General features: G+C 50.1%; 1 protein-coding gene across 1 annotated transcript in view; it reads right to left on the bottom strand.

Annotated features, from left to right (window-relative positions):
• Cpxm2 (carboxypeptidase X, M14 family member 2) overlaps window positions 1–22,233 on the bottom strand; it is a 96,904-nt gene that overhangs the window by 13,716 nt on the left and 60,955 nt on the right. The window contains exons 5-10 of the mRNA XM_046448854.2: window positions 20,645–20,729; window positions 19,636–19,786; window positions 13,247–13,335; window positions 7,250–7,373; window positions 5,413–5,609; window positions 4,284–4,463 (exon numbers count right to left, since the gene is read on the bottom strand). Of these exons, the coding sequence (XP_046304810.1) occupies window positions 4,284–4,463; window positions 5,413–5,609; window positions 7,250–7,373; window positions 13,247–13,335; window positions 19,636–19,786; window positions 20,645–20,729 (826 nt within the window). The remainder of the gene's footprint in view (window positions 1–4,283; window positions 4,464–5,412; window positions 5,610–7,249; window positions 7,374–13,246; window positions 13,336–19,635; window positions 19,787–20,644; window positions 20,730–22,233) is intronic.

Here is a 22,233-nt window from a genome sequence, read left to right on the forward strand (position 1 = left end):
GAACAGCCTCCCGAAATGAACCTCATTTTCTCTGTTTCATCCCATATGCAAATGTCCAAAACATATGTGAATAAATATTCCCCCAAAATATATCTGAATGGTTAAAAATACTGGAAGAGAGCTATCAGGGCTACAATAGTGAATGTCTTTTTAAATATAAATATATATGTATATCAACAATAACAATAAGTAGATTTTGCATTTTCAACATAGGGAAAATGTTATCAGTAAATATTTAGGCAGCGCACTTTACTTAGTTTAATTGAGAGTTGCGCAATACTGTTTCCTTATTTTAAGCTCTCTTTAATGTATTTAAGGATTTGCTTTTGAATTTAACTCTGCTGCTCTTATTTTCCTTTAGTTTGTTTCCCTACTCTATTGCTTCTGTTTCATACTTTCTAAAAGGGCAAGTACAGGAGCAACTGCTGCTACCCAGAAAAATTTGTGTATTATGAATAATTAAAATAATTTTTAATTGCTTTCTGTATGATTTCAAACTAGATAACATTTTCCCTCAAGTCATGCTGTGAAAAATGCCATTTGTTATGCTGCAATTGCTACAAAGAATCCAAAACCTCCATTGTGTCAGCCAACAGCACAGTTTCACAGGTGATTTTTTTAGTAGTTGTAGAAAATTATTTTCCCTCAAGGGAAACATTCTTAAATTTTTTTTCATAAAATCTTAGTTTGAATTTATTTCACATTTTCAATTGTGTAAGCTTTTGCACCCTCCCCTCGTGTACTCCCCCAAGGAAAGCCTCTTAGACTGTGAATAATTAATTTGTTTTCTACTACTGGTATATTGTGATAAGAATTACTTTGTTGTCTTCCAGTCTTAAGAGATTTATTATAGCTGTGGTAATTAATTGTTTATATTCTGGAAGTTGATTTTCTGATATAGCTTACTTGTAAACTTCACTTTTTGAACTGTACCGGCTTAAGTTCACTTTTCCTTGTTTACCTTGTCCCATATTCTCAGTCTTAATAATTTAGCCTATGTCTATCATAAGGCTCTGTGCTGCAGCTGCTACAATTGAAGCTCCTGGGATTTTAAAGAAAGTTTAGTGTTTGTCAGTGTCGATGCTACTTGATTATTAATATTTGTATAGAAATTTTTACTGAAATCTGTTTAAAACAACCCCTTTTTGTTAACATTTACAAAGTTGTTATTTTTATTTTAAATTCAATCTCTAATGACTTCTTAGAATGAAGAATTTAGGGAAAAGGAGGCAGGGGGAGGGGTAAGCTCAAATGCTCCAGTTTTTATTCAAAATCAAAGTCATTATTCTGGAAAATACTATAAGTGTTAGTCTATAATGTCTCTTATAATATTTGCAGTCTGTATGCAAACACTGAATAGTATAAGTGGGACATAAAATTATGTTGGATATTTAAATATTCAGCTGAAACTACTGAACACTAAATATTATGGAAATTAAAAGCCTGAATTATCAAAAAAATGTCCAAAATATGCGATTTAGTTTCATTTGCTCTTGATCTAAAGAAGAAAGGGAGTGACCACGCTGACGGCTGTCTTCTCCATCGTTTCCACTCAACTGATGTTTCTAACGCTCTCAAGCCATCGTTCAGTCTTTGTCACTTCAGCACTAAGATCTCAATTTATTCATGCTTAAGAGGACGGCATGAAGTAACCTCCAATCTTTGGCTGTAATGGACAGTGTGCTTTGCCCTTTCTGCCGCTGTCACCTGGTACCCACCTGCTGAAATTTCTCCTCCTTGTACCACAGCATTGGAATTGCACGTAACATCACAGGATGTGGAAATGTCCCAGTTTCACAAGGTAATCAAGCTGGTCCCCAAAGTCGTGACTCTCACCACCAAGGTATGACACCCTCTGGGCCCATCCTGTCTGACATCTGGGTGTTGCTGGGCCTCTTATTTTTGCTGCTTGGTGGATGTGCAAGGTTCTCTCATCCACACTTCCACACATCCACACTTCCGGTGAGACCAGCCCTACATCTCCTCCTCTGTGAACCACCTTCCATGTCTTTTCTACAGGGTTGCTTACATTTTTCTTGAAACTCTTTATACATATTTTGAAAATTCTACTTCTTTTTAGCTACATAATTTGCAAACAACATCTTCCAGTTTGCAGCTTATCATTATAGTTTATTAAATATTTTGATGAGTAGATTTTCTTATTTTGAGGTAGTTGAATTTATTAATCTTTTATGATTAAGCCTGTGTGCATCTTGCCTAAAATAGGCTTTCTCACCCGGAAAGCTAATCTTGTATATCCAGAGGTTTACTGAAGATTTTACTGTGAATTATTTTCAAGCTTTATCAAATGCTCCTTTCTGCAGACAAATTACTTCGTATTTGTGGGGTTTTCTTAATCATTTCATTAACTTGAGTTTCTTGTTATCTTTTTGATAACTTCTCAAATTAATTTTTGGCCTTTTTTCTTTTGCAATAAATTCATTTAAAGATACACGTTTCTCTAAAGCACTATTTTGGGCTGCACTCCACAAATTCTGATATATAATGTTTTTGTTACCATTTGCTTAATATTTTTTGAGTTGCCAGTATGATTGTTTTCCTCTGACCTATTATTTAGAAGATTTTAAAACTTTTTATAGATACATACTAATTTTTTCATTCGTCTTATCATTGTCTTCCAGTTCAGACAGAAGGTGATGAGATCGTGTTTGCCTGAGTTCTATTCTCTGAAATCCCATCATAGCTCCATTCACCCTCAATTTTTGAAAATGTTACAGGATTATTGAGAATATTCTCCAATTGTTGGTTGTAGAATTCTTATGGGTTCCTTATGTCAAGCCTATTGGTCTTGTTAATTAAATCTTACTTTTGCTGATTTCTCACCTCTAAACTGTCTGTAATTGAGAGAGGGATTGGTGATGGTGTGTAATTCTCCTGTACTTCTGGAGAATGAGAAGCTTAGAAAACTAAATTCCAGGCTTAAAGCAAAGTCTGAACTCTGGGGAGCTGAGCCTGGCTGTGCTGGAGTAATGGGATGTCTCCGTGGCCTGGGGGGGGGGGGCGGCAGAGCTGGCAACCAATTCCAATTTTGATCCAAGTGTTCCCAAAATATAGCATCACTTGAATTCTTAAGTTTGCCAGGTATCATCGGGATGTTACAGACCAACTGGGTTGGACTCAAAACCAGGAGAAAGATTCAGAAGACTCAGAGGCCAATCCCAACCCTGCATCAGCCTGTGGGCATCCCCACCAACCACAGGGTACCACCATGGTCTGTCTCCTTCAGTCACCTTCTGGGGACCTGCTCAGCCCTGGGCTGTGGGCCACTGAAGGAGACCACATGCTGACCCTCCACCGGTAAGAGGCCCAGCGTGCTGTGCTGCATGGGCAGGGGCTCGAGGCAGCATCCCCCTGGATTAGCCCGCAGCGTGCTACCTAGACTACAGCTTCCCAAAGCAGTGGATGCCCTGTGCAGAGAAACTGCCCAGTGAGATTTCAGCCCAAGTCTGCAGGGATTCTAGGAAGGCCTCCTACAGGACACCGAGCTGCCTGAGAAGGGGACCTTAAAAAAACAAAAACAAACACAGGAAAAAAACCTTTCTCTCCTCTTCCTTCGCCGTCATGACAGCCAGAGCACCGGCTGCCACCCTGGATTATGACCTTGAGGGTGAAAGACACATGTCTCCATGGTAGAGGCAGAAAGACAGATGAATGCTGGGTTCCTGACCATGGGGTTCAACTACAAGGTTCAACTACTTAGGTTCCAATCAAGGCAGACCCGGTGAAGGACGCATGAGATCAAAGAATAAGGGAAAGGAAGGGAGTTACCGCGGGCAGCGAGGGCCCCCCAACACCACACGGTGCTTTCATGAGAACATATTTGTGAAACAGAAACAAAGGCATTTGGTGAAAACATTTCCTACCCAATTTCATTTTTTGTTTCCAAAGATGTGACACATGCAACGAATCCACAGGGACTTATTCAAATAAAATCAGATGCATCAAGCAGTCAGTGAGGGCTGTGGGTAATGTCATGGAAGATTGACAGGGAGGACAAGGATGACAGCAACCAACAGGTACAATTCAGACACGTGTGTTTTGGTCTTTGCAACACTGTGCGGTTGTCAAGAAATATAATTCAGTGATTTCTAAGAAGAACCCTCCAAGTACCCATTTAGAGGGGGCTCCTTCCCTGCCCACTTCCCTGCTTCTGGAGAAAACAAAAGCACATGGCTTTGCCTTGCTCCTAAGTGCCAGGCCTCGGCCATAGCAGGTGTCCTCTGGCTGCCCGCTGCTCAGCAGATTGGGATACTTTTACTCACTGTGGCATTTTCAGACAGAAACCACTCAGGGATGGCAATGTGGTGATTGGGAACTTTCCTGGGGACGTTCTGCCGATCCTCTGCCTCCCAGAGCAGCGTGTTCAAGTCAGGAAAGTTGTTGTTGATGTCAATCCCGTCGTGGGTCCAGCGTCCCAGGGACCAGCCTCCCAGCTCCGAGCCCTGAGAGAAGATTCAGAATGTAAGGAACCCACAGATGTAGGAAAACCAACCCCTGCCCTAGGAGATGCACATGTCCACCTCTTCCCGTGTGTCTCGGAGCCTCTGACACCCTCTGACCTCAAGATGGCATCCAGGAGAGTACTGAAAACCGGCTGCTGGAATTTGATGGGTGACGATGGGTAATACAGCAAGGTCACTCCACAGAGGGCACCCAGAGAACCACCCTGCCACCTGGCACTGCTCAAGGGGATGAGACCCCTCCTCCTACCTCTTCCTCCTCTCTCCTGCACAGCTCAGTGGGACCTCTGAGTGACCATGAACCTAGGACTCCCCGGCAAGGCGACATGAGGCTGGCACAGCCTATGCTTGTTCTGCCGCCTGCCCAGGTTCTGGCACTACAGATCCCCAGTGAACAGAACCAAAGCTCTGTAACCTAAAGCTTGTGTTTTATAGGTGCCACTGTTTATACAGGGGTCCACTTTATCCCCAGATACTGGGGTAAATCATCGTGGACCCACAACACAACATAGTTCTAAGTACCGTCAGCATATATTTACATACACAGGCTTGTTTTACATCTACCTATGACCTACGAAAATTTTGCATCAGACTTTGGACAGGAATCATAAATAACATCTCAGAATAATAAAAGCAGCTCTCCTTACAGGGCTGTGGAGAGGGTAAAGGTGCTGCGCGTGGCTGGCACCTGTTTTCAGGATGCAGTCAACACAGGGCAGAAGTCTTCCATCATTTCATCCTATATATGTTATTATTCATGTTTCCTCTGACCATTTAGTGGGCATGTCCCTCTTTCAGGGTCGCCATGGTTTGCATCCCCCATAAACCTCGTGCCTTCCTGGTCACAGCAGGGAGGCACCAAGAAAAAGCCTCCTGAGGGGCCTCCCGTGGCCTGGTGGCCGAGCACACCCTGGGCTGGGCCTCACTTTACCCCTTCGTAGGCCTTCTCGTAGCCGTCGGGGTTGAGGGAGGGGACAATGTGGATCCGGGTCTCCTCCACCAGGCGGACGATGCGCGCATTCTGGGCCAGGTACTCCTGGCACAGGAACTGCAGCAGCAGCAGCAGCAGCTCGCGGCCCAGCACCTCGTTGCCGTGGGCGCCCGCGATGTAGTGGAACTCGGGCTCACCTTCACAGAGAGAGGCACAGGCTAGGCGGGCGTGCGCACGGCCAAGGGCGCCTGTCTGTCCCTGCCTCTGAACAATACAAACTTAACAACGTAGCCCAACCTGTTCTTTCCAATAAACCTCCCAAATCATACTGGGATAACTTTTAAATTCCAAAATAGTCAGGTATGTAGGCAAAGACAGAAAAATCCTGGGCAGCACAAGCCATAGGCAGTCCTGCTCATTCTTACGAGGTTTAAGGGTTACAAGTCACAGCAACCATATTCTCTCTCCTTTTCCATGTCTTACAAAGACACAAAGATGAAAGGACACAAGCAGAAAAGGGTTCTGCAGGGCAGGTGAACAGCGGTACAGTTGGCAAAGGGGCTGAGCATTTTCTCTTTCAAAGCTCAGCTTCTGAAATATGAGGGGTGCTATGGTTTAATGTGTGTCTCTCCAAAATTCACGTGTTGGAACTAAGACCCAGGTGATCGTATCCAGAGGTAGGGTTGCAGCTGATTAGGAGCTAGTACCCTTTAAAAGGGCCTGAGGGAACCAGCAAGGTCCCTTTCCCCTTCAGGCTTCTGCCCGGAGAGGACACAGCAAGAGGGAGCCTTGAGAGAAAGGGGCCTCAGCAGACACTGAATGTGCCGGCCCCTGGTCTTGGACGTCCAGCTTCCAGAACTGTGGTAAACAGATTTCTGTTGCTTGTATGTGATCCAGTCTCTGGAATTTTGTGATAGCAGATGAACAGATCAGACATGGGGCCATCTGTGCTGGGCAGAGCTGACAATTCTCTGTCCCTTATTGTCCTCACCGCTGCTGAGGACAATGTGATTGACCAGCAGAGCTGGCATCTGCCCTTCAAAAGAAACTCCTGGGATTCAGCCGAATGCGAGGGTTGAGCGAATCTGACAATCTCTGAACCTAAATGGCAGTGGATTTCTAAGCAGCTGGCAGATTTACCAAAAAGGAATCCAGAGAAGCCCACCCTACCTGCAGGGGCTCAGGATGGGGAGCAGGTGAATGGGAAGTGGCTGAATGCGGGAATGGGTAAAGATAGGACTGACATGAAAAAATAAAATAGAGGGAGCCAGCCAGGCATGGTGGTGCACACCTGTAATCCCAGCAGCTTGGGAGGCGAGGTAGGAGGATCGAGAGTTCAAAACCAGACTCAGCAAAAGCGAGGTGCTAAGCAACTCAGTGAGACCCTGTCTCTAAATAATATATAAAAATAGGGCTGGGGATGTGGCTCAGTGGTCAAGTACCCCTGAGTTCAATCCCCAGTCCCCTTCTCCAAAAAAAAAAAAAAAGAGTGAAGCCCTGTAGCTTAAGCCATCAATGAGCAGCACTTCCTCCTGGGAGAGGAGTCTAGCCACTTTCTTCCTTGGCTGTTGTGAATGGCCTTGGAGGGGACACAGGATCAGATGTGGGCTCTATGGAGAGAAGGAAGGTGTGTCCAGCTTAAATAATCTGCAGCCTGTGTCACAGGGGCGAGAGGCTCTCAGGTCTCCAATCTGTGTGCCCTGCAGAGTCCACCCTATGAGACGGCTGATGATGGCCAGTGCAGGCCCTGCTTCCTGAATGTTCTCAGGGATAGAACATGATGCCTGAGGAGGCACCGTGGATAAGGCGAATCACCGTCACCCCAGGGGCCCCTCACCGACTTCGTGCTCGCCGGGGTGGTCGGAGATCTCCACGGCGTATAGCTTCAGGCCCTGGTGGCTTTTGCCAATGTTGTAGATCCTGGTGATATTGGGGCACATTTCGTTCACGACCTTCATCAACTGAAAGACAAAGTCAAGAACCATTTCAAGTAATGATGGGGCAGACGTCTCAGGAGGACAGCTGCTCCTGTTCCCCACAGGGCCCTTCTCCCACAGCCCGCTGCTCCACGTGGACACTCCTCCCCACAATCATCCCCCCAAGGCTCTCAGCACCCACCTTTTGTGCCAGCCTGCCCTGGGGTCATCTCTAAGGAGGCACTCCTGGCCATTGCCCACTGAGGCTCTGGACGCTGAGCGCCCCTGGCTGTGGTACCACCTCCTGCCGCGGTCTGAATGTTTGTGTCCCCCAAAAGCATACACTGAGACCTAGTCACCAAAGCCACGGTGTCCAGAGGTGAAACTGGCAGGGCGACTAGGTCCCAGGGCAGAGGCCTGGGGAACAGGAGTGGTGACTGCGTAACTGGGGGAGCTCGCTTGCTCCTCCTGCCACGTAGGCACGTGGGGACAGCGCGCCTGTGAGCTGGAGGGAGAAGCCTCGCAGACACAGCTCTGCCACTGGCTTCCTCCAGAGCCGCAGCCTCCAGAATGCAAGCAACAGCCTGTGGCCAGCAGCTCATTCATGGTGCTTTTGTCATGGTGGTCCTATGAGCATAGAGGTCTCCCTGGTTGTGGCCGTCACCTCCCTCCAATAGGGCTGTCACTTCCTCGACTGTGGCTGTCACCTCCCTGGTTGTGGCTGTCACCTCCTTAGTTGTGGTTGTCACCTCCCTGGTTGAGGCTGTCACCTTCCACGTTGTGGCTGTCACCTCCCTGGTTGTAGCTGTCACCTCCCTGGTTGTGGCTGTCACCTCCCTGGCTGTTCATCACATTCGTCATCGCCTCCTTGATTGGGTCATTATTTTTCACTCTGATTTCCTGCTTTCTTAATAAATATCCTTGGACATGGATGGTCCACCTGAGTGTCTCTTGAATACAATTTCTCATGACCTACGCACGCGGTGCTAGGATGGGGGACACTCCCCGCTCCGCGCTCCTGAGCTGCTGTGCCGGCACAGAGGGACTGAGAGCACCACTCCTGTGAGTGCTGAGTGAGGACCGCACGTGTGGCGTGGTAACCGGTGTCACAGGGGAAGGGTGCAAAGCAGGCGGCAGCCCGAAGTGAAACCCGTCTGTGCTGCTTTCTGGATCTTGCCGTTGGAGTTGGCTGGTCAGACTGACAGCTGTGGTCTGCGAGGACAATGCAAGTGCCAAAGGAGTCACCAGGCTCCGCAGCCACGCTGCCCTTGTGGGGAGCCAGCTGCCCTTGTGGGGGAGGACCAGAGACACCTCTCCCTGGAGGCTGCCTTGCCTGGACCACTCAACGAGGCCCTGCGAGTCTGCTCTGAGGCGGCCTGGACTTGCCAGCTTGGTTCAACTCATTTAGCCACCCCAAGTGCAAGACGCCCCGATTAAAGGGACACGGTCCATTCGCTGCATGTTTATTGAGAAGCCTGCCCTTTACCAGGCCCCATGCTCATGGTGGAGGCTTCACTCATCATGGGACAGCTGCACCACCCTCTGTTAATGTCAGGAAGGGTGCTCAGGGGCTTCCAGGGCAGGGAGAAGACAGCCCAGCCAGGTGGTTGGCAGGCAGCACCCATTAGGAAGGGCTCCACCTTTCTGAAAGATGAGCTGGACTGCTCAGCAAGGGAAAGGCACAGTCCCCAAGGGACAGCAGGGGCCTGCAGGCACTTGAACGATCTTTCAAAGGTTCCTGGTCAGCAGAATGATCCACTGAAGGTCCTTGCAAATTGTAAATAGGCTGCTGCAACTTTTATAGTGGGTGAAAATCTGTTCAAACTGGAAAACTGATATTGCACAGAGCCTATGATACAGGACAGGTGTCATGCTTGTCACCTGCATAACATGGTATTCTGCCATCACCGGGCAGAGCAGGTTAAGGAGCATTCCTGAGGGGCCGAAGGATTTATCATCACTACCTTGGCTTCCGGCACACCTGCGAGGGGTGACAGGCGCTCCTCTGGTTAGGAACTCAGGGTCTAATTCTCTCATTGATTCTGGGGGAAAGTGTGCTTCACTCTGCAGTGACTCACTTTGTGTCACAATATTCAGTTGAGAGAAAGCCAATTGCTAAAGACCCGTGTTTGCAAGACAGCTGAGGCAGACACCTGCCACAAGGGAGGTGCATGAACATCACAGGGGCCACACACAGGTGGCACCAAAAATGACTACAAGAGCGAGCACCCACATCCCTGCCAACGTAAAGAAGACAGCAAAAATGTGTCATCTCACCATCAAGACCTCCAGGTGAGGTAGATAAGGCAGAGAGACTGCCCCCATTCTGAAGACAGGCAGATTGAAACTCGGAGACACACTGCGTTTCCTGCCCTGAGTCGCTAAGGGGTGATATGCGGAAACCTAAGATCCAATGAGATGGTCTATAGAGATGGGCCTTTAGGGGGTGTCCTAATGAATGAAATTAATAATCTTTTAAAAGGTCTGTAGGGAACTAGCTAGGCCCTTTCACTCTTCCACCTCCCACCACAGGAGTAGAGAGCAACAAGGCGCCATCTTGGAAGTGGACAGCAGCACTTACCAGACCCCAGATGTGCTGATGCCTTGATCCTGAACTCCAGAACATGAGAAATAAACTTCTGTTGTTTGTAAATTATCCATTCTCTGGTATTTTGTTACCATAAGTATGAAAGGACTGAGACATGTAAGAAAATGTAAGACTGAGACAGGTAAGAAAGTTTGAGAAGGATTTATCTGTAGGTTTGGGGTCACATATTGATACAACAGTGTTTGTCCAGTGAATGAAAATGTTTAAAGAATAAATAAAAGAAGGCAGAGGAGAAAAAGTTCTCTTCCATGGTCTTTCTTCATTCACCTGGGAAACAGACTGCGCCTGGTCAATGGGAAAGGAATTCCCCAGGGCGGGAAGAGGGAGAGAATCACTGAGAAGGGGACCTCGTGGCTCAGGACTTTGGTGTGTCTGGACCCACAGGCCGCTGCCCTGCCCTGACTGCCCCCACCACGACCTCCCCCAGGCCAGGCTCAGCATGGAGAGCGTGGGCACACTCAGCGGCTGTCCTTTCAGCCTAATGCCCCTGGCCATCAGCTGCCCTGGATATCAACTTCCCTGTAACTCATGTCCCGTCCCTTTACCTTCATCTGCCTGTACCTCACTGTCCACAGATCAGCCAGGCAACCACGGCTTCCTGAGCATGAGGCCCCGGCCACACTGTGCCCCAAAACAGAGTCAAGGTAAACCTAGTCCTCAAAATCACTCTCTCCTTCCTGGGAAAGCACCCACTCCCCTGCAGGACAAGGCCAGAGTCCTCTCTCCCCCCAACTAGCCAGAGGGCCTCAGAGATGCCTCCCTCCACCTTTGTCCAGGCCCAGGAGGCCCCTGTCCTGGGGACCCAATGGCTCTTATTCACCTTCTCTCCACACGGAGAAGAGGCCCAGCCTTGCTCAGCGAGGAACCTCAGGACCAGGCTCATTCCCAGCCCACTGCCCGCTGTGGCGGACACCCCCTGAACGCCCCACCTGCACGCCGCGGTTCCTGCTGCGCTTGCTGCTGGCCATGCCCTCCTCTGTTGTCGCCTGCCAAAGCCCTCACCGTCTCCAATGAGGGAGACGGACAACGCGTCTGTGAAGGAACAGCAGCTAAGTGATAGCAAATTGTGACCCGCTCTAAGGCCTTCCGCCTCTCCTAGCCCGGCTCTCCCACTGGGCCCCTGCCTTCCCCCCTGCTTCGCGGCTCCCCCTCCCACCCCTGCACCTCCCTGGGTCTGGGTGGGGCCTCCCAAGTTAGTGCTCAGGAGAGTTCCTGAGCCCGGGAGGGCCACACACCTGGCCTCTCCCTCTCATAAGGCATAAGATTTCACTGTCTCTTCTTGATTTCACTGTTGTTTCTCTTTTCTTTTTTTCTCATCACAAATGTCTCTTTCAATAGTAGGATAAACTAACCATGGTCCCCAAGGTAGAGAGACGTCTACAGTAACTAGCCGATGCCACGAGGGAATTGCTAAGCTGCTGGCTTCTCCGCATCTCCAGAGTCGGGAATCCAAGTGGCAAGTCACACTCGGGAACTTGCCATACAATGGAGAAATGCTCCCTGGACAGTCTCCAGTTGAGCACTGCCAGGCAGGGGGACCCTTGAGGATTCAGTCAGTGTCCCTGAGGCAGCTGACGATTCCATGTCCTTGTAGTGGCTTTGACTCCCCCCCCCCAAGTGACAGTGACCTTGCGTGATGAAGGCTGCTCCACCAGCTCTCCTTGAGAGAGGAGCCCCGTTGTCCACGCGCAATAGCTACTGACCAACACCAGCACCCACACACCTCGGTGCAGCCTGCTGCCTTTAAGTGCAGATTCATGGCTCTTGATGTTCATTGCACTAACTAAATTGATATTTGCTCTCTTGTGGACTCAGTGGGATGTCCTGAGATGTCCAGAAAGCAGTGCTGGGTCAATCCACAGTGCCCCTGAGATGGAACTGGGGGCAGAGCCACAGACACCCCAAGAATGCATAGCCGCAGGCAGGAGTCACGGACCTCAAGTCCAACGACATTATCTTGGTTTCTGAAGAGCAAGAGGCTCAGCACTTCCACCTCCGAGTCAGTGCTGACAGGTGTCTGGAAACTGCCTGTCAATTAAATGACACTGGGCTGCCGGGCGTGTTCACTTCATGGACTGGGCTCAGCCTAGAGGCTCTGAGCTCCGACACGTCTTCCACGTTCGTCCTGTGTCTGCTCCTTCCCTCTGCTCCTCCAGCCCTCCTTTGAGCCTCAGTAATTTGCCTGAGTGAATCCTTGCTCTGAAGATACATTCTCATGAGCATTCCGCTCGTTCTGACTCTTCAGACTGATGCTTTGATCTCTAGGGACTTCTTGTCTGCCCACACCCCCTGTGCATTTCCAGCACACGCGGGGGGTAGACATGGAACAGGATGTCAGAGGCAATGCGCTTCACCCAGGGGCTGCCCCTTACCTGTTCTGATTAGTGGTGGCCCTCCCCTGCTCCTCAGCCAGCAGGCACAGGCTGCCACTGCTCAGACTACGGGGCCTCGCAGATTAAACCTGGGGAATCTCATCTGATGGTCTTTTCCTGCCAACTGCACCCCCGACTATAAAAGTGTCAAGCAGAAGCTCTGAGACCTGGCTATGCAGCAGAAGCCCAAGGTCAGCTTTTAAAAACTTGAGTCCCCAGGTCCTTCTCCTAAGGGTTCTGCTTTACTTGTTCTGAAGTGAGTTCAGGAAAGCGTATTTTTACAAATTCCCCAGGTGACTATAACAGGCAACCACGATGGAGACTGAGAATCTGCATAACACAGGGAAATACTGTGCAGTGACTTGGTGACTTGGTTTCCCCATCTGTAAGAAAGGATGACCACAGTGCTACCCTCCTGGGGTGTTAGAGGACTGAACGCAGTGACGTGGGCTCCAGCAGAGTCCTGCCAACAGCAGAGTCCCCATGTGCTTCCTCTTCTTCGACTCTGTACATGACTGACTTCCTCCATCCCTGACCTGGCTCACACACACGGTGGTTCTTCGGAACTGGAGTATTAAATGAGAAGAGTCTGGATTTCAGTCCCATTTCAACCCTGTGCAGTGGGAGAACCTTCCTGGTCACTGAATCCCAGAAAGACCCCTCAGCCTTGAAGCCACAAGCATTCAGTGTGTCTTCCACAGCCAAAGGGACCATTCAGGTTCCTGTCCCTTGAACATGAACCCTATATACGGAGTGCTTAGGGCATCTACCCTGTAGCTCTTGGACAAACTCCTGGCTTGAGGCTACAAGCTCTGTTTCTTGTTTTGTTCTGGGTTTATTTTGTGAGGTGCTGGTGTTGAACCCAGGGCCTCATGCACGCTAGAGGAGAGCTCTAAACCACGGAGCCATGGCCCCACTCCCTGTGTCCTGGGTCTTACCTGGCGCATTTCCTTATAGTTGTGGTGCTTAAAATCCAGGTCGTCCGTGGTGGTCATTTCATTCCGTCGGTGGTAATAGTTATTAGGATCTAGGGACAGAGAGATGACCTTGAATTCATTCACACCATTCTGTTACTTGTGGTAACCCTGTTAGAGCTTGACTCATGCAAGCACCGTGGGGATGGCAAAGCCTTCCCCGCCCAGTCCAACCTCGAGCTCCTAACATTGGCTCAGAGGCGAGAGAACGGAGACACAGGGAGCAAGACAGGGGTTGGAATCACCCAGTGGCTAAGGGTGCAGAGCCATGGTGCCTGGGTCCAAATCTTTTCCATTTATGTGCTATGTGATCTTGAGCAAGTCACTAGTCAGTCTTTGCCTTCGTTTTTCTCCCATAAACAGGGAATAGAGTGGTTCCGGCCTCACCAATCTATTCTTAGTGGTAGAGGGGACATCCTATGTGCCTAGCAAACAGCCACTCTAAAGACATAGATGCAACATCAAAGCTGCGGGCATATGCGGGGACTTTAGGAAGTGTGTGGACACTGTTGGGCTCTTACTGGGGACACATTCCTTTTGTTCTTCCTAACAGAGGCCCCACATTTGGAAATCCCCTCTTCCCACCTCTAGAAAACTCAGGGCCCCAGCTCCCCCTCCCCCGGCCACTCTAACTGCTCCAGCACTTGGGCACAGAGGAGGACGGGGAAAGTGTGCAGAAGCACATCGCCTGCTTGCCACAGTGGGCATCTGACTACAAGAGGAACTAGCCCCAGGAGGACCTCAGGGACATGGACAACCAGGAGCAAAAGACAGAGAAGCCCAACTACATCAGGAGCTACTGAATAGCCAGCCCTGCAGCCCGGCCCTCCCTGGACTTGCACTCACAAGACACAGAGTGACCATAATGCTGAAGTCAGTGAGTTCCCTTCAGGGGAGCAGAAGTCCCTTGGAAGGTGTAATCAGACCATATTAACCACGGTGACCCTGAGGACTAGGGCTTGGGCTCTGGGGAGGACATGCCCGCTCTTCGCTTGATTCCCTTCCAGAAATATAAGTTGATTTTTACCCTTTAATTTCTTAAGCTTGTATTCTGCATATATATAAAAACCAAAGAACACACAGAAAGAAGGGGACATGGAGGAGGAAGAACCAGGAGGACAGCAGGAAGGGACATCAGTTGGTGCTGAGGTCCTTCTCCTCATCTGATGATGACTGGAAAGGAGGGTCGCAGGCCCCAGCCAGCCTGGTAGCATCTCCACCAGCACCAGCTCCCGACAGGAAGAACATGGGAGCTTTGGAAGCCGACCCACAACCCTAGGAGCATGTGAGCAGCTGGAGAGCCAAGCGGCCTTGGCTTGATGCAGGAGGCTCCAAGGTCATTCTGGAAGCAGAGCCAAGGTAGGTGGCAGAAGGACGGGCACTGGCTCCCCAGGGTGGCAGGCTGGGCCCTATCTCTGATCAGAATGTGCAGCACTGGCTCTTTGTCAGAACCAACCTGACAGAACCTTCTGACTCCGCAGGTTAGAACAGAACGCCAGCTGACCCTGAAGGCCAGAAGGCTGAGAGCCGCCCAGTGTGTGGAAGCGGGGGGAGGCATCAGCGACGTTCCACCCAGCCGGTCAGCTGAGCCAGCCCTGCACCCTTGAAGATGGCTTCACCCTTCAGAACTGAGGTCGCCTGCCACAAGGTAAGAATCACAGACGGACCCAAACACTGAAAGTAGAATTTTAAATCTTCACAAAAGGTTTTCCAGTGCTACGATCAGATACGAGTAACCCAGGAGGAAAGGGAGTGTCTCCAGAGGCAGGCGGGCATGCTGGCCAGCAAGAACAGAGAGGCTCAGCCAGAGGCCCACTCATTTCTCCAACACTTTCCTTTGGGGAGTGGGCTGACCACACCTCTGGCAAGCTGCCTTCCCTTTGAATTCCAAACCTGCAGATTTCAAAGCAAATGGGAAGCATATTCTTTTGCATTCATTTACACCAAACCTATCCAGTCATCTACAGTGAACCTAACCAGAGCTGTGTGCTGAGAGCTATTCCACACCCCGCCCCAGTCTCTGGGGCCTCTTTCCAAAGGACTTGAAAGCCCCCTTTGTTTTCCAACACAAGTTCTGCCTTCAAGGTTGTGAAAAGGAGTGAAGAAAAACTGAGAGCCTCCAGGACAAAAGAACTCTGTGTCTGGGATGTTCTTCCTTTCTTAAGACTAATCAGTTTGCTGAAAGATTCAGGTACAAGTTCCAGAACTGTCTCAAAGCCACGGCGAGTTTGCACAACTTTCAGTCTCCCTATCCTGAAAAAAAATTCTTCTTTCCTGTCCATTTATTCTGACTGGCCAAGGTTTTAATTCAGGTTCTACAGGAGCCACGCACTGAAGTAATGAGTGCACACAGAACCATTGGCATTGGAGTCCATCCCCAACTTCCCTCTGTGGACAAAAGAATTCCTTTCCCTTGTGAGTTCCGAGGGAGCTGCCCTGCCACGTGACTCAGGCCAGCCAGTTAACACACTTGTTCTGGCCACAGTCACTGGGTCCAGTGATCCCAGGATCCACACTGGGCCACCGGAAGACTCTTAGCCCAGAGCTGTGGAGTCTCTCCTACTGGAATCTCTCTGAAGAGAGGATGACTTTGGGTCATCAGTGGCCACCTGCCTGTCTGCAAGTGAGCCCTGACCTAGAAGGCCCTGAGACAGTAGACCTACCCCAACCTGAAGCCAAAATCAGACCCGCTCCTAAGATTTGACATCAGCCCGCTTTGTTCTCTTAAGCTAGTTGGAACAGCGCTGCTCCCATCTGAAGCCCCAGCTGCCTCAGTCTACAAGCCTGACTGTCTCGGAAGGAGCTTTGGCTCCTGTTGCCTTCCATGGGGCACATCCCATATGCTGAAAAACAGCGATTCCTCAGAGACACCCTAGTTACAGGGACAAACTCCAGACGTTGGTACCTAAAGCTGTCTTCCCAACCGACTCCCCTTACTCACCTCCCCAAATCCTCTGTTCCACTGATTCTGATGACTGAGATGGGTCTAACCAGAGAGAGGCCACCATGTGCTGGTTTACTTGGGGCTGTCCTGGTTGATAAATTGAAAACTCCCTGTGTCCCAGGCAGTTGAGATGGGTGGTCACCCCGTCTAACCAAACAGCTCTCGCAAGCACATCTCCCTTTACAAGGCAGTATACTCATGCAGCTTAAAGGCTCAACTCTCACAGCAGATGCACACGTTGGCCCATTGTTCACTACCTCAATGACCACAGTAAATGAGAGCAATCTTGGGATCTCATCTTCAGCTGGATCTGGCCTGCGTCCGGCTGATGCCCTGTGCTTGATGGAGACATGGCTTCCGTCTTGGAGCGAAAGGCCTTCCCTCGCTTGGTGCCATTGTTACGGAACACTGCTACATGCCCCGTGCTGCACACGATATGGGCAGCACTATCCAGCTACAGAACATTTTTCATCTTGCAGACCTGAAACTCTAAACCCATGCAACTACAGCTCCCTGTTTTCTTTTACTTCTGAGCTTTAAAAATCCTATTAATAGTCCATGATCTATGGTAATGCACTTTCCAGCTCAAAGATTTCTGGAAATATTCACCAAGTCTTAAAAAGCAACCCGCACCCTCCAAGTCCGCCTCCACCAGAGGCCTCACAGGAAGAGGAGAAGGGAGGGCGTGGTTGGAATGCAGAGATGCAGAATGGAGGTAAGTACATTTTTCATAAAAAGAATTCCAGGAAGCATGGAACTGGTGGCTGCATTTAGACCTCAAGGTCACCTTGGGTTTGGGGAGCTGCATTGTCTGCACAACTCTGGCTTCAATCTCATTAACTTTCATGAAGGTATCTTCTTCTCCACACAGCGATGATGAGAGGCTCATTTTGGACCTCTGTGCCGCCCTGGTCCTTGGACCTGACTACCACCAGGCGGCATGTGTGAACACTAGTGCACCTCTGGACAGAGTGCTAAGTAACTTCTAGAAGAAAAATGGCCCTAAATATTTATGGGGTGGACAGCAGAACCCTGCTGAGGCCATACTTGACAGCCACCCAGATTTCACAACGCAACTGTCTCTGCGAGTGATTCAACAGATCCCAGGACCTATCTTCAAATGCACCCCAAGAATAACTTCACAGGGAAATATTTATTTCGTGAGACTCGCATAGGCTGCCCTCTGCCCTTTGCTAACAACAGATGAATTCCTGCCTGCAGAGAAGAACCATGACCCTTCTCTTTAAAGCAAACAGACTGAGAGTGTGCTGAACAAGAGCCCCAGGTTCATGTAAAGAGGGCCAGAGCCCATGACTCCCCCTCTGCAGATACCTACTGACTTCGGGACCTTAGGACACACTGAGCCTGGCAGGTCCCGGATGGCAGCAGGCTGGACCTGGACAGCAGTGCCCAGTTCCAACATAACCGGCCATAAAAGGAGGCTTCAACCTCAAACCAGGCAGCCTCTCCCCACACCATCCTTGACAATGGGCACTTCCTTTGTCCCAGCAACCCCACTCTCCCCAAGGCAATCCTGGGAATTAACCGTGGACATGCACACGTGGAATAGTGACGTGGAATGGTGATGGAGGAACAGGGATGCCCACTGCGGGTATTCACAGAATCAACACGCTGGAAACAACTCAACTTCCAACTCTCCAAGGCAGATTAAAAACACAGGATCTCTCCATGGATTAGGAGAGAAAGCATCAGTAAGACAGTGGGTCTCTGCCAGTTTTAATGACATAAAAAAAAAGTAGGTGTGAACAATTATAAAACAAAATATCTGACATGAGGGAAATTAAGTAGGTACCTAGATTCAACTTGGTCTCTAAAAATCCATGGTTGCCAAAGCAAGTTCATAGAAACTATGGGATTGAGAGGAAAAGAGCACAATGACATAAACACACTTGAAAACACAGTAAAAGTGAGTTCATGGTGGGGGTGGGGTCATGACAGACACAGCCTCAGAGCTGGAGGTGCCAGGCCCCCAGAGCACTCGGAGGAACTGGGGGTCCAGAGGGAGCTGGGGTCAGCTCACACCTGCAAGATCAAGTGCAGGGAGGCTCCCTGGAGGAGCAGCCTGGGAGAGATGAGTCATGGCTCGCTCCTGGTCCTCCTGTCTCAGGGCGCACAGGAATGAGAAAGTTCCTGCCTGCTGCCTTCCCTGGAGATGTCTGGGCAGGAGGAAGAGGCTGCTGCCACAGGTCCCTGAGCACACAAGCCAACCATCTATGAAAGCCAACTCAGGCCAGCCTGTCCAGAGCAAGACAGAGCAGGGACCCAGCTGGCTCAGGAGTCCCCACCATTCTCCCTGTTACCCTAGGGTCACACACTAAAACCATCATGTAGAAATAGGGCCAAGAAAATACAACCAATAAGAATAAGTGACCCAAGACACAGGCATCCCATGAAGCTCTTTAAACAAGACCACATCAACGGTCAAGTTTAAAGTGAACTTCTGCTGCTGCTGCCCTACCTCCTCTACCTAGAAGAGTGGGATCTGAAGAGACAAATAAATGTGGCCTCCAAAACTTTTTTTTTTTTTGTAGCACTAGGGATGGAACCAGGGCCTTGCACATGCTCACTAGAGCTCTATGGCTGAGTGGTACCCTGCTGGGAGCCATTAGCCAAGTAAGTATGACAATTTCCTTGCCAGCGTACCCCATGTTGCAGTGACATTGAATGTACTTAACCTTGCTCAAGGACCAAGGCAGATTAGGGTGTTCCCGGTTTTAAGATAATCTTGTTTAGGGCGTTCCCAGTTTAGGTTCCAGGTTTAAGGTTTAAGATTATTCCTGCTGGGAATAGGGCGTATCCTGCTGCCTGAGTTCCCCTTGAGTTCTCACGGGATTCAGACAGTATATTTTGGAGATAGAAGCCCAGTGGAGGTGGATTTGGGCAGAGAAAGTGGATTTGGGCAGAGAACGTGGATTTCCCCAGAACGTGATTGTAGACGGCTGGTGTGAGTTCGGGAATAAAGAGTTGCTGTTTGAATCTACAAGCTGTGTGGTGGCTCGTGATTGTGTGCCCAGCCAGACTGTGGCATTTGTGCCCAGCCAGACTGCGGCAGTACCCCAATGCTCCAAAACCCCTTTATAGTGTCTCTGCTCACCCTTGAGTGGTGGGGTTGGGTAATTGTCAACCTTGAAATATGCACAATGGGAAAAACCTCCCTTGGCAAGAGACCTCGATACCCCCAGTGTTCATGATGCTTCTTAGCAGGATAATGGGAAATTTTTACTTGTTTTCTTTTGGGCTCACCTGTATTTTCAAAATATTCTAAATAGACACATCTCTTCTTTTTAACACCAGAAAACAATTGCGTGGCTTAATTTTACTCACCCCGGCTGGCACCTGTTTTGTGTCAGCATCCTGCCCTGCAGGAAGTGCAGGTGGGTGGACTCACCTGGCAGTGGGCAGCCCAGGATCTCCATCCTCAGACAGATGCTGCCGTTGTCAAACCAGGACTGCGGATTGATGCGGATGTAGCGGGCCACCATGGGGACAGGCAGCTCGTTGAGCACAGGGATCTCCTTTTCACTGTTTCCTTCAAATATCTATTTATGTTCAAGGGGAAAAGGAGGCTCTTGTAGGGTTTGATTATCGGGGGTGCGAGATTGGCAGTCCACTGGCTCAACAAGAGGCTGTTGAGGAATACCTAATGTGTGTTGAGCACTGAGGGGAGGGAGAAAGGAGTCAGGTCCCAGGAAGCCCCCATCGATTGGGGCCTGGGGAGAACCTGTTGACTGTAGGATAACTATCAAGGTCAGGGCAAAGGGACACCACAGAGCTTTTGGATTTCAGCATAAGAAGACCCAGCAAAGCTGTGGGGAAGCAGCTGCATTTGACCTGACATAGGGGCAAAGACATACCTATCTTGGAATATTCTAGAGAAAGACACAGCAATGGGGTTCCCAGGTGGAAGAGCAGCTGGCACCCTTCTACCAGGACACAGGGATGTGGGTGATAAGGAATCTGCAGGCGGTGTGCAAGATGGGTATGGGACAGGGGACATGGTGCTGGGAATGTGCCCTTGAGGATCTCAGTGGGACTGCAGTGTGAGCTGCACCACATCACAGAGCTAAAGATCCAAGGTCATTAGAAAAAGTTAGGAAACTCATAACTGAACAGCTGTGAGGGGCCCTGCATGCCCTGCATGCCATCTCTCTCCAGGGCTGGCCTGGGTATGGGTAAGAGGCTGGGTTCAGACCCTGCGACAGGAGGAAAGGCAAGAGTCCACATTGTCCCCAAAGGTGACCACCTGGTGCTGAGCTTTGGGCCATGGAAAGGGGTCACTGTCATATCACACTCTCAGGGTTGGCTGGAGTGGACCCAGACATGGTAAGTCCCAGGTGACTGGGCATATCACATCTCTCTGCAGGGTCCCACACAGCCAGAGCCAAGAAGAGACTCACCATGTCTCCAGATCCGTTCTTGACAGTGACCCACGTGTGGCTGTCATTGCTCACCATGACCTTATAGGACGTCACCCAGTCACTCCTAGGAGAAAACAAAGCATCACTGGAACTGTACAATGTTTACCTCCTCCAGGTGGGTGGAGAAGTAAGACAGCAGAGGCTCTTGTAGGGTTCAATTATTGGGGGTGTGAGAGTCGGCAGTCCACTCGTTCAACAAGATGCTGTTGAGGAATACCTAACGTGTGTGCAGTGCCGAGGGGGAGGGAGAAAGGAGTCAGGTCCAGGAAGCAGACATGCTCTTCCCAGCACTGGGCCAAACCCTGGTTCCAAGACACCGGCTATGAGACCTTGGCCAGGTAACTGACCCATCTATGCCACTGATTACTCATCCTTAGGATGGGAATCCTGGAAGCACCTACCTTAAAGGATTTGGGGAGCAGAGAACAGTTTGATACCCTCTAACATGTGGGACCATGCCCAGCCCCAGGCAGCGCTCAACACTGACCACACACATAACAGCGCATTTGTTTGTAGTCAACAGTGACGTTGCCCACAGGAAGAGTTTGGGGAAATAGTCTCAGGACAGGCCAGAAACTGCTTAAACATTTCATTCCGGAAACTGACTTGGGAATGTAACAAACCAGATCCTGCAACTGCAAACCAGACCCTGCAACCGCAAACCAGATCCTGCAACCGCAAACCGAACTGCTTGGGTCTCTGAGAGACACTGAGTCTCTCCCTGGCTGTCCTGGCCACACAGATGGTCCCCACCAGTGGTGTCCAGACCCAAAGCCAGACCTCTGACAGTACATCCTACTGCCCCAATGTCACTGGGGACAAAGCAGCTGTAATCTGACTTCCCAGAGCAAAGCTCAAGGTGAGAGACTCAGCAAACAGAGCAAGAACTTGCATGTGGTGAGAACACCTCTTCCCTCTGCCTCATTTGTTCATAATATTAATTCTTAGGCAGGGTAGAAAGTTCCCCTCTGCCCTCACCCTTCCTCATTTCTTCAATACTGGCCCTAAGCACCTTCCCTGGTTTTCTAGAAAACTCTGCCCGCTGAACTGCTTGGAATCCTTCCCGTGCTGTGAAATCCGCTTGGTCTCGGGGTCCAGAGCTTTCCCAAGAAGGTTCTGAGCTTCCCGTCGGAGTCAGGAGTGGCCCGTGAGTCTTCAGACACAGCAGCTGGTTTCGTTCATTCTGGTTCCTCTGACAGACGTGGCATGAAAGTTCTTCTCAGGGGCTTTCACACATGCTTGGAAACAAACCTGCGCCTGTCACCTTCTCCCCTCTCCCCTGCTCCCCACCAACTGCTCCAGATCCCTGCAAGAAGCCAGAATCTCCCGAGCAACACGATTCCCCCTGCGAGCCCCAGGCCGGAGCCCACCACTGCAGTGCACATAGCAAACAGGCGTTGAGAAGCACCTCGGCTGGGTGTCCTCTGCTGGACCACCACCTCCCCCCAAGCAGCAACCCCTTTACCCCGCCACGATTCCCAGTGACTCACAGGAGGTGCCACTCTGTGTCAGCTGACCCTCCCCACTGGGCTCTGGAGGCAGAGGACAGAGGTGGGGTCTGCAGCTCC

The sequence above is a fragment of the Marmota monax genome, unplaced genomic scaffold, assembly GCF_021218885.2.
Source record: "Marmota monax isolate L192 unplaced genomic scaffold, Marmota_monax_Labrador192_F-V1.1 WCK01_AAM20220418_F8-fsc00076, whole genome shotgun sequence".
Lineage (NCBI taxonomy): Eukaryota > Metazoa > Chordata > Mammalia > Rodentia > Sciuridae > Marmota > Marmota monax.